The sequence below is a fragment of the Dipodomys ordii genome, unplaced genomic scaffold, assembly GCF_000151885.1.
Source record: "Dipodomys ordii isolate 6190 unplaced genomic scaffold, Dord_2.0 Scaffold4, whole genome shotgun sequence".
In the NCBI taxonomy this organism is placed as follows: Eukaryota; Metazoa; Chordata; class Mammalia; order Rodentia; family Heteromyidae; genus Dipodomys; species Dipodomys ordii.
The window spans coordinates 33,523,129-33,534,710 of NW_012267220.1; the positions used below are offsets into that span (position 1 = coordinate 33,523,129).

General features: G+C 41.8%; 1 protein-coding gene across 1 annotated transcript in view; it reads left to right on the plus strand.

The window, feature by feature from the left end:
* The first annotated feature begins 1,961 nt into the window (after positions 1-1,961).
* The window catches only part of Plekha2 (pleckstrin homology domain containing, family A (phosphoinositide binding specific) member 2), a 73,237-nt gene continuing 63,616 nt past the window's right edge, over positions 1,962-11,582 (plus strand). Inside the window, exon 1 of the mRNA XM_013024310.1 lies at positions 1,962-2,096. Coding sequence (XP_012879764.1) covers positions 1,962-2,096 — 135 coding nt within the window. The remainder of the gene's footprint in view (positions 2,097-11,582) is intronic.

The window sequence follows — 11,582 nt, forward strand, 5'->3', positions numbered from 1 at the left end:
CAGTCCTCGCCTGTGGAAGATCTAGTCTGGCCTGTTTCCTTCCTATCTCCTCCATTTTCCTAACACTGTGAGCATCTTACTTCCAGCTATTTACCAAAACAGCTGGAAATGAGGAGGGCTCTGGTGGCTCACACCTGTAAACATAGCTACTCAAGAGGCTGAGATCTGAGGATCATGGTTCAAAGCCAGCCCAGCCAGGAAAGTCCACGAGATCCTTCCTGAGTTCAAGCCCACAAGTGACAAAAAAAAGTTGGAAGTGGAGGTATGTTCAAGTGGTAGATCAACTAACATTGAGGAAAAAAAGCTCAGGGACAGGCCTAGGACCTTAGTCCAAGGAAGGAAGGGAGGGAGGAAAGGAGGAAGAAAGGATGGAAAGATGAAAGAAAGGAAGGGGCTGGGAATGTGGTTCATTGGTAGAGCACTTGCCTTGCATGCATGAGGCCCTAGGTTTGATTCCTCAGCACCACATAAGCAAAAAGAAAAAAGCCAGAAGTGGTGCTGTGGTTCAAGTGGTAGAGCGCTAGCCTTGAGCTGAGGAGCTGAGGGACAGTGCCCAGGCCTAGAGTTCAGGCTCCACAACCCGAACCCCCCCCCCAAAAAAAAGAAAGGAAGGAAGGAAGGAAAGAATTTCAATACTTTTTTACTGTTTCAGGTTTGGTGATCAAATAAACCATATATTAAATTAGGGATGTAGCTTAGTGGTAGATTTTAAATAGTGTATGTAAAGCCCTAGGTTTGATCCCTTATACTATGATAAATAAGTAATGAGAGAGACACAGACAAATTCATCCTGTTATTCATAATTGTAATGCTTAGTCTAAAAAATATTTTAATACCAAGAGCCTATAGCCCAAAGATGTTTTCTTACATTGTAAAATCAATTTACATATGCATTTTTGTTTTCGAAAATATGATTGGACAATCAATAAAAGATGTTGAAACATAAAAATAGCTGACACTTGGATCCTGGTCTTAAGAGATGTGGAATAAAGTGAGTTCAAGGAGAAAAGAGAAGGATTAAACATTTTTACACTACCAAAGGGTTTCTTGTTCATCTGAAAAATGAACGACAGTGTCAGATTACTCTGCTACTTAGATTCTAATGGATACACTTAACAGTGAAATATCAGTTTTATTTTTAAACTATCCCATGCAAACAATCTGCAGAGTGCATTTAAGCCTACCATTAAAATTACAGATTTCAACTTAAAAATATGTGAAGAGACTGTTTTCAGCATTTTTTTTGTGTGTGTGTCCATATTGGGGATTGAATTGAGTCCTTTAGCTTTTTTTGCTCATGAGTGACACTCAATTGCTTGAGCCACAGCTCCAGTTCTGACTTTTTGGTGATTAATTGGAGATAAGAGTCTCATGGACTTACTTGGCTCAGATGGCATTGAATGGTGATCCTCAGACCTCAGTCTCCTGAGTAGCTAGGATTACAAGCATGAGCCACCAGTGCCTCGCTTGATTTTCGGCATTTTAAAGGGAATGTCAGGGAGGAAAAAAATTTTAAGACAATGCTTTCAACTAATCTCTTATGACATCATCCTGTCACAACATCGAGTTCTTACTTTTTTTTTTTTTTCAATATCCTGAGCACCAGCCATGACAGGTCACTATGTCTGCAATTTGGGGGTTGGGGCAGGGAGTCCTAATCTGAGGTTTTTTTGGACCTGACCATGCCACACATCTACTTTGAACTGGGGAGTGAGGAGTGGTTACAGGGTCATGTACCAAGGCTTAAATTGGACAAACTAAAAATAAACCAGCCCGGAGACCTCATGGCTGAACTATTTCAAGAAAACGCAGTTCCATTTTGGTGGGCATGATTTGACTCATACCCCATACACGGCAGCATGTAATTACCAGCTTCATTTTAATGGACTCCTACCAAATGTGTGCTGCTGGCTCCTAAACGGGGAGAGCAGCAGCAGGTCTTCCCGTAACTAACTGCAATGATGGACACCCCTGCCCCCACCATGTTGGAGCCGGTTTCTGGAACTCCAAGTAAAGCTCTGCTGTCGCCTCTCCAAATGCTGAAACTTTCTACAGAGAAAGTAGAAAATGGCCAGAAGCAGACGTACACCCAAATGGTTGTGGAAATGCTTGAGGAAGCAGCTTTGTGATGGATGTAGCTGTGGGCTTGGGAAAGGAGTGGAGGTCCACTCTCCATGTCAACACTAAGGAAAACCTGAGGTCACTCTGATTAGTATAGTTGTTTCTTAGTGTCATGAGGGACTGGCTCTGGGCCCTCTGGAGGCCCAAATCTACCTATACTCAGTCCCTCATATAAAACTACATAGAAGGCCTTGGTGGTTCAAGGCTTTGATCTTAGCTACTCAGGAGGCTGACTGAGATCTGAGGATTGTAGTTTGAAGCCAGTCCAGTTAGATAAGTCCATGAGACTCTCATCTCTAATTAACCAGTAAAAACTGGTAGTGGAGGTGTGGCTCAAGTGGAGGTATGGCTCAAGTAGCTAGTCTTGGATGGAAAAAGTCAAGTGAGAACTTGAGGACCTAAGTTCAAGCTCCAGGACAGGCACTCTCTCTCTCTTTCCCTCTCTTCCTCTTTTCTTCTCTCCCTCTTTTCCTCTCCCCATCTCTCTCTCTCTCACACACACACACAGGTAATTAACACTTGTATAATAATAACACGTGTATATAATATGTGTACATCTTCTGGTACACTTTAAATCATTTCCTTTTTAAAAAATAATTTTAACGGTTATTTTTTCTTTTCTTTTATTTAATCTTTTTGTTGTTGTTGTTGGTTGTGGGGCTTGAACTCTGGGCTTGGGTGCTGTCCCTGCACTTTTCAGCTCAAGGTGAGCGCTCTACCGCTTGAGCCACAGTGCCACTTCTGGTTTTCTAGTGGTTTATTGGAGATAAGAGTCTCACGGACTTTCCTGCCCAGGCTAGCTTTGAACCATGATCCTCAGATCTCAGCCTCCCGAGTAGCTAGGATTATAGGCATGAACCACCAGTGCCTGGCTTATTTTATTAATCTTATGTGGTACCAAGGAGTCAAACCTAGGGCCTCATGCATACTAGGCAAGCACTTTACCACTAAGCCATGTTCCCTGCCCTAAATTGTTTCTATATTACTGATAACAATATGATGTAAACACCATGGGAATACTTATTCTGTACTGCTTAAGGAATAATTACAAGAAAAAGTATGTACACATTTAGTATAGACATCTTACTTTGGATACTATTTTCAGAGGACTTTGGACATGTTTGTGAACATCTGTCTATCCAGCATGAGATCCTGAGTTCAAACCCCAACATCAACAAAAAAGAGAGAGTATTTCAGTATGTAGTTGGTTGAACCTACAGATGTAGAAGCCATGGATATGGAAGGCTAAGTGTACTTCTAGCCACACTATGTGAAGCTGTGCTTAGTTTGCAGAGTTTACAAGCAACAGTGCTTGGAATTGGGTAGGACAATAGGGACTTGTTTCAGTGTAAGAGATTTTTTAAAATAGGTAGCATCCATTTATGCACAGAACTCTTTTGGCTTGAACATTGTTTAATTACATTTTCTATTTGGACATAGTTGTAGTTTTGCATGCAGTTATAAAAATAATTTATGGTTAGGAGTTTTGGTTGGAAGTAGAGGGCTTGCTTAGCATACACAGGCCTAGGTTTCAATCCCAGCACTACAAAACAAACACAAAGGAGAAAAAGAGAAAGAAAGGAAGGAAGGGGAAGGGAGAAGGCAAAGAAGAAAGGCAAAGGAAAGAAGGAAGGAATAAAGAAAGAAACAAGGAAAGAAAAAGAAACAAAGGAACAAAGAAAGAAAGAGGGAGGGAGGAAAGGAAAGGAAGGACAGAAAGAAGGAGAAGAAACAAAATGCACAGAGATCTTATTCACCCATTATCCTCTATCCAGTTTTCCCCAGTGGGATCAGCTGCTGCATGTGACAGCCAGACATCACACTCAGCGAAGACCTAGAATGTTCACTGCAGCACAAAGCCCTCTGTTTTCATAACCACACCCACTTCCCCTATACTGCAAATCCTTACCCCATGGGAACCACTATCTGTTCTAGTTCTCCATTTCTATATTTTTATCAGTTGAAAGTATTACATAACTGGAACGCTTGAGTATGTGAACTTTGGCTCTTTCACCTACTCCTTGTAATTCTCTGAAGATTCATCCTGTCCTTGTGCATATCAAGTTTGTTTCTTGGCAGATGCCAGTGACTCATGCTTGTAATCTACTCTGGAGGTTGAGATCTGAGGATCATGGTTCAAAGCCAGACTGAGCAGAAAAATCCATGAGAATTTTTATCTCCAATTAGCCAGTAAAAAGTGGAAGTGGAACTATGGCTCAAGTGATAGTGCCAACTTTGAGTGAAGTTAAGGGACAGTCCATGCCCTGAGTTCAAATTCAAGTACCAGCATCAAAAAAAAAAAAGGTTTGTTTCTTTGTATGCAGAGTGCTAATGGAAGTATCTCTGAAGTATTCTGAGTTTGAGGCTACTAGGAATAAAGCTGCTGTATAGATTTCTGTGTGACCATACTCTTCATTTCTCTGGGATAATGCTTAGAAGTGTAATTGTTAGGTCACATGATAGTTACATGTTTAACTTTTTTTTGAAACAAGATCTCTCTTTTTCTTTCTTTCTTTCTTTTTTTTTTTTTTTGTCAGTCATGGCGCTTGAACTCTGGGCTTGGGCACTGTCCCTGAGCTCTTCAGCTCAAGGCGAGCACTCTACTGCTTGAGACACAGCTCCACTTCTGGTTTTCTACTGGTTTATTGGTGCTAAGAGTCTATTGAAAGAAGATCTCATTATATAGTCCAGGCTGGCCCTGAACTTGAGATCCTCTTGCCTCCTGAGTGCTGGGATTGTAGGCATGAACCACCACACTCAGCCTGCATCCTTAATTTTTTTTTTTTTTTGTTGGTCGTGGGACTTGAACTCTGGGCCTGGATGCTGTCCAAATTGCCCCATTTGTTAGGAAATGGAAAGACTTCGAAAAAAGTATATTAAGTGAAGTAAGCCAGGCCCAAAGAAACATAGATCGCATGGTTTCCCTTATTTGTAATAACCAGTATATGTCTGAGACAAGCAGAAAAGGTCAGATAAGTTGATGTTAGGGAAATGAACCCTAAGATATGTATTCACATTTTTTTTCTTTCATGCGATTGTTTCTAACACATTTATAAGATTATTTCTTTGTTGCTTTGTATGTCCCTCCCCCACAGTATAACCCCTGCTTTCACTGCATTTGATGTCGGTATAATCTGTGGAGGGGAAGGGGAAAAACAAATCCTTTAAATAGGGGTACAGGTGGACGCATTACAACAACGAGATGAACAAGTCGTTATGTCGAAAACGAACGTTCTTCAGCTCAAGGCGAGTGCTCTACTGCTTGAGCCACAGTGCCACTTCTGATTTTCTAGTGGTTTATTGGAGATAAGAGTCTCAAGGCCTTTCCTGAGTGGGCAGGCTTTGAACCGTGATCCACAGATCTCAGCCTCCTGAGTAGCTAGGATTACAGGCATGAACCACTGGTGCCTGGCTTGCATCCTTAATTTTTAAAGAAAGTGCTGGATGGCTGTCTAGAAGGGCTGTACCATCGCATATTACCACCATCCAAAACTGCCCTCATCAGTCTTCTGTTGGCACTCTTTGTTATTTTAGCCATGCAATAAATGTGGCATCTCATTGTTGCACAGTATTTTAAATTTATACAGTTTTCCTTTTTCAGACTTCTACTTGTAGTATCTTTTATGTGGACATTAATTTGAACCAATTTTATTAAGTAAAAAGCATGTAAAATAGGAGACTCTGAGTGAATCTTTACAATGTCTGCTTTTGTCACTTAGTGGGTGACCTCCCCTCCCCAGAAGCTGCTACTCCCACCCCCAAAAGCACATGTCAACCCCTTGTTCCTACTTCAAGGGCATTTTGGGGACTGAGGAAGGTCATTCTGAGCATGTGGATGCTCTGGGGTTGCCAGTTCATCTTTCTTTCTCCTGCTTTGCTGGGTCAGCCCTTCCATTTATGGATGTAGGATTGAACTGGATACAGGCCCTGTCCCCATGCTTTCTCCATCTCCAATGGCTCCCCATCCGCCTGCTATTTCTAATTTGCTGAGGGCTGGGAAACTGTATAACTGGTCATTTGAAACTAAATATTCAAGCAGAATCAAGAAGCACTTCGGCTAGCTACTCAGAGGCCTTGCTCATCTTCTGGGCTCAGACTTGTAGAGACTGAAGTTGACAGACAGGTGGCTTTTCTGAAATTCAGGTCTGTGACAGATTCAGAGAGTGAAAGGGCATGTGGATATTTATAGCCATTTATCTAATTAGAAACCTCGTAGCATCTTTAAAGATTAGGTGTGAGAGCCTGGTATGGGTGGCTTATATAAGCTACTCAAGAGGCTGAGATATGAGGATCGAAGTTCAAAGCCAGCCTGGGCAGGAAACTCCATGAGACCCTTATCTCCAATAAACCACTAGAAAACGAGAAGTGGTGCTGTGGCTCAAGTGGTAGAGCACTTGCCTTGAGCTGAAGAGTGCAGTGACAGCGCCCAAGCCCAGAGTTCCAGCTCTACAACTGACAAAAAAGAAAAAAGAAAGAAAAAATAGAAGTGGAGTTGTGGCTCAGGGGGTAGAGTACTATCCGAGTAAAAAAAGCTCAGGGACAGCATCCAGGTCCTGAGTTCAAGCTCCAAGACACACAAAATGATTTTGTATAAGGACAGATTTAGTTTGCTATTGCTTAGTTGCTAAGTGAAGGAGTTAAGCTAGTCTAGGGTTAAATCTCCTGCCTAGTGATAAATTTATATATATATATATATATATATATATATATAATATATATATAATGTGTGTGTGTGTGTGTGTGTGCTGGTACTGTGGCTTGAACTCAAAGCCTCATGCTCTTACTTGGCTTTTTCCTCTCAAGACTGGCTCTCTATACTTGAGCCATAGCTCCACTTCTAGCTTTTTGGTGGTTAAGTGAAGATAAGAGTCTCAGGAACTTTTTGTTTGTTTGTTTGTTTGGTCCGGTAGTAGGGCCTGAACTTTGGGCCTGGGCGCTGTCCCTAAGCTCTTCAGCTCAAGGCTAGCACTCTACCACTTGAGCCACAGTGCCACTTCCGGTTTTTTTCTTATGTGGTGCTGAGGAATCGAACCCAGGGACTCTGGCATGCAAGGCAAGCGCTCTACCACTGAGCCACCTTCCCAGCCCCCTCAGGAACTTTTTCTGCCTGAGCTGACTTTGAATTGTGATCCCCATTACTCAGCTTCCTGAGTAGCTATGATTACAGATGTGAACTATTGGTGTTCTGCTCCCACTTACTATTTTTTTTTTTGTACCAATCCTAGGGTTTGAACTCAGGGCCTAAGTTCTGTCCTGAGCTCTTTTTGCTCAAGGCTAGCAATCTGTCACTGGAGCCACAGCTCCACTTCTGGAGTTTGGTAATTAATGGGAGATAAGAGTCTTATGGACTTTTCTGCCCTGGGCTGGGTTTGAACCATGATCCGTTTTCAGTTTCCTGAGTAGCTAGGATTATAGGCATGAGCCACCTGTCCCCAGCAGTGTTCCACTTACTTTTAATATAATTTAATAGACATGTGTGGCTACCAAACAAAGGGTGGTGAAATTTGAAAGAAGATTCCTAAGCATGTTTTTTGTGTTTGGAGAGTTTTCCCAGGACTTACTGTTCTGACTGAATCGGGTCGCTTTCCCAGGACTTAACTGCTCTGACTGTGAATGGAGTCGCTTTCCCAGGAGCTGTTCCTTCTCACAGGGAACAGGAGCGAACAGGAGGCCTTGTTCCTCCCAGAGTCCTCCCAGGAATTCTGGTTCTGAATGGTGCAATCACTGCACTTATTTAAACCGACAGAGAGACAATGCCATCAGCACAAATCAATAGGAGCTGTGCATTTGGCCAGCACTCTGTTATTTCTGGGGACAGGATGCACACTGAGTTTGGTGGTTTATGTTAATGTCAGATTTGGCAGTATAGTGATGTTTCCCAAGCTTTGTTATTAGGAAGTAATTTTGACATTATGTATGTACTCATTATATATGTATGTATACATATCTCCTGTTTATATTTTGCATCTGATTTTATATACAAACTTCCAGGTGTTTACTAAAATCTTATCTTCCTTGATCATACTTTATTCCTGTCTCTTACTGGTGTTTCCTTATTCTATAAACAGAAATTTCCGAAGTTTCTTCCACTTCCCAGTTTTCCTTATTCTGAGAAGTTGAGCTAAGAGACAGGCCTGGGCCTAGGGTTGTCTAGAGTTCACTCAAGTGTAACTCAGAACTCATGAATTCAGATTATGATTGGTTATGTAATTCTGAGATTTTTCGCTTTCTTTGAAACCTAAATTCTTCCATCTGTAAATCTATTGTTAGATTACTAATCTATGTAAGGGTGTGATGAGAGAAAAGTGAACTCTTGGTAACAAAAGTTGCAGAGTAAAATGAAAAGACTTTAGTTAAAGGTATGATAGTTATTTTTTGGGGGGAGGCTTTTTCTGGGGCTTGGAGTCGGAGCTTGGGCACTATCCCTGAGCTTCTTTTGTCCAAGGTTAGTACTCTACCACTTGAGTTGCAGCTTTATTTCTATTTCTGTGTGTGTGTGTGTGTGTGTGTGTGTGTGTGTGTGTGTATGTGTGTCCTGGTCTTGGGGCTTCCACTTACTTTTTTTTTTTTTGGTGCCAGTGGTCCTGGGGCTTGAAGTCTTTTGCTCAAGGCGAGTGCTCTACCACTTTGAGCCTCAGCTCCACTTCTGATGTTCTGGTGGGTAATTGGAGATAAGAGTCTTATGCACTTTCCTGCCCTGGCTGGCTTTGAAACATGACCTCAAATCTCAACCTCCAGAGTAGCGAGGATTACAAGTGTGAGCTACTAGCACCCAGCTTCTTGACTATTTTTACTCAAGGCTAGCTAGCACTCTATCCCTTGAGCCACAGTGCCACTTTGGTTTTTTTGGTGCTTAATTGGAGATAAGAGTCTCATGGACTTTATTGCACAGGCTGGCTTCAAATTGTGATCCTCAGATCTTAGCCTCCTGAGTAGCTAGGATTACAGGTGTGTACCACTAGTGTCCAGCCATGTTTGGCTTTTTGATAGCTCATTGAAAAAAAGAGTCTTATGGACTTTTCTGCCCAGAGTGGGTTTGAACTGTGATCCAAAGTTCTCAGCCTCTTGAGTAGCTAGGATTACAGGAATGCCACTGGTGCTGGGCTGTTTTTCTTTTAATTTAATATTTGTTTGTTTATTCATTTTTTTTAACAGTGCTGGAGATAGGAACCAGGTCCTGAAACATGGCAGGCAAATGCTTTACCCCTGAGTTCCATCTTCAGCCCCTGGTACCGAGGTTTGAAATTTAGCAAGCACCCTCAGTACTCACCTATACCCTAAAACATTAACTCACTGAATCCCTACAGGTATATGAGACTGTCACCTGTTGCTACCACCTTTCCTTTTTTTTTTTTCAAATAGACACAGAGAAGGAAAATAAGAAGTTCTTTGTTGTTCAGCTAGTTAGGCAGAGTCAAGTGTCAAACCTAGTTTGGTGCCAGGATCCAATTATGAGGCGGTCTCAGCTATAACACTGCTGCTGTCCACTGTTGACTGTGCCCTTCTTTGCTGAACCTCCAGTGGCTTCTAAAATTGAAAGTAATGAATTCAGAAGTCTCTGCTTAGCAATAAAGACCTTCAGTTACTTTTTTTCTTGTCCTGCTCCCCATAAAAATATTTAGTATTAAGTAGCCTCCCATCCTCCAGGGTCCTTCAACCTACACCTTTCGTTAGCTGGTATTACAAGGGTAACAACCACATCCAGCTTGTTGGTTGAGAGGAGGGTATCAGTATCTCTGCTTCTAGAGTAGTAGGCATTAAAGATATGTGCCATCATGCCTGCTTAGCCACCAAACTTTAAGTAGGACAGAATATTATTCCACACAGAGTAACTAGATGAGGTGGAAATGAGATTATAAATAATGATAGGAAATAGGAAATGAGAGGAAATAGTCTGGCTTTGTCTTTCTCAGTCCTTCACAAGGCATATACCATTGCTTGAATCAGTGTAGCTCAGGTATAGGAGGGCAGGCTGTAGCATCAGGCTGCCCAGGTCTATACCTAGGATACCATAGACAGGAAAAGGATCATATATTTCTTAGTATTATTGAAAGCTTAAACAAGGTCATATGTGTCAAGCAATAATTAGTAAGTACCCTGAAAGAGTAAATAGCAAGTATGCAAGAAGAGGAATTGTACCAGTTCTCATAATTGATGGATGAATAAGACTACACAGTACATCGGCAATTGGAATCATATTTCTAGAATTGGAGGTCACAGAACCATTTGCAGTATTACAATGAGTAACAATATCTACAAAATAACCAGAGAATGTTAGAGGTTTAGTGTGTAGCCTTGAAGCAAAGTTAATTGGTTTGAATAGGATCAAGCCAAGGACTTTGGTCTTTTCTGTCCACATTTTCCCCAAGGGGAGGAACAGGCCCCAGCTGTAGCTGGAACATTTTCCCATACGGATCTTGACAAATAGAGAACAGTACAGTCCCTTCAGGGGACAGTGGCTGGCCACGGAAGGTTATTAGGTCATCTAGTTAGCTAGTGGCTAACACTGAAAATGGATAGAAGGTTCATAAAGAGTAGGTGAGGGTAGATTATAAAGCTTTCTGTTTAGCTTCCTTGGTTATGGGCCAGAAGCCCCTATCTTCACAGAAAAGTTTCTTCATCAATATTGGGAGCCTCTGAGCATAGCGAACCGTGGGTTGTCGAACCAAGTCTGTTACAAACTAGCTCAGAAGCTTGAGTAAATTGCTGGACTTCAGCTAAGTGCTGATGGCTCATGCCATCAAAGCTACTCAGGAGGTTGAGATCTGAGGGTCAAGGTTCAAAGCCAGCTTGGGAAGGAATGTCTGTGAGACTCTAGCACAAAGCTAGAAGTGGAAAGGTGTGGCTCGAGTGGTAGATTGCCATCTCTGAAGTGTGTGAGGCCCTGCCCCAGTAATCATTTTAATTGGTCCAAGAAGACTGAAGTAGATGATCTGCAAGGTCCTTTTAGAAGCCCTTTCCTCACAGATACAGTTATATTTTAGGGCTGTTTATTGAATTGAAAAAATGCCTAAAGTCAGACAATGGAAATACTTTCAAACAAATATAAGAAGCTAAACATCGTAGCTCTATATTATGGGAGTCCATCTACATTACAAAGACTGGCAAGTCCACAGGTTAGAAAGAAAGCAAGTTAGTCGTCCCCAGAGGTCACCTCAGAGAGGAATGGGTGTGACCATGTGACAGGTGTGGTGTGATGAAAATGCCCTGACAGTAGATATTGATGTTAGTTATATAGCTTTGTGAATGTACTAAATGTCATTGCTGCTGGGCATGGTGGCTCATTCCTGTGAGCTACATGGGAAGTGAGATTAGATCTCAGTTTGAGGCTAGCCTGGGCATAAAATTTCTTTTCTTTTTTTTTAATATTGTGAAAATACCATACAGAGGGGTTACAATTACATGGGCAAGGTAATGAGTACATTTCTTATCAAGCATTGTAGCCTCCTCCTTTGTTTCCC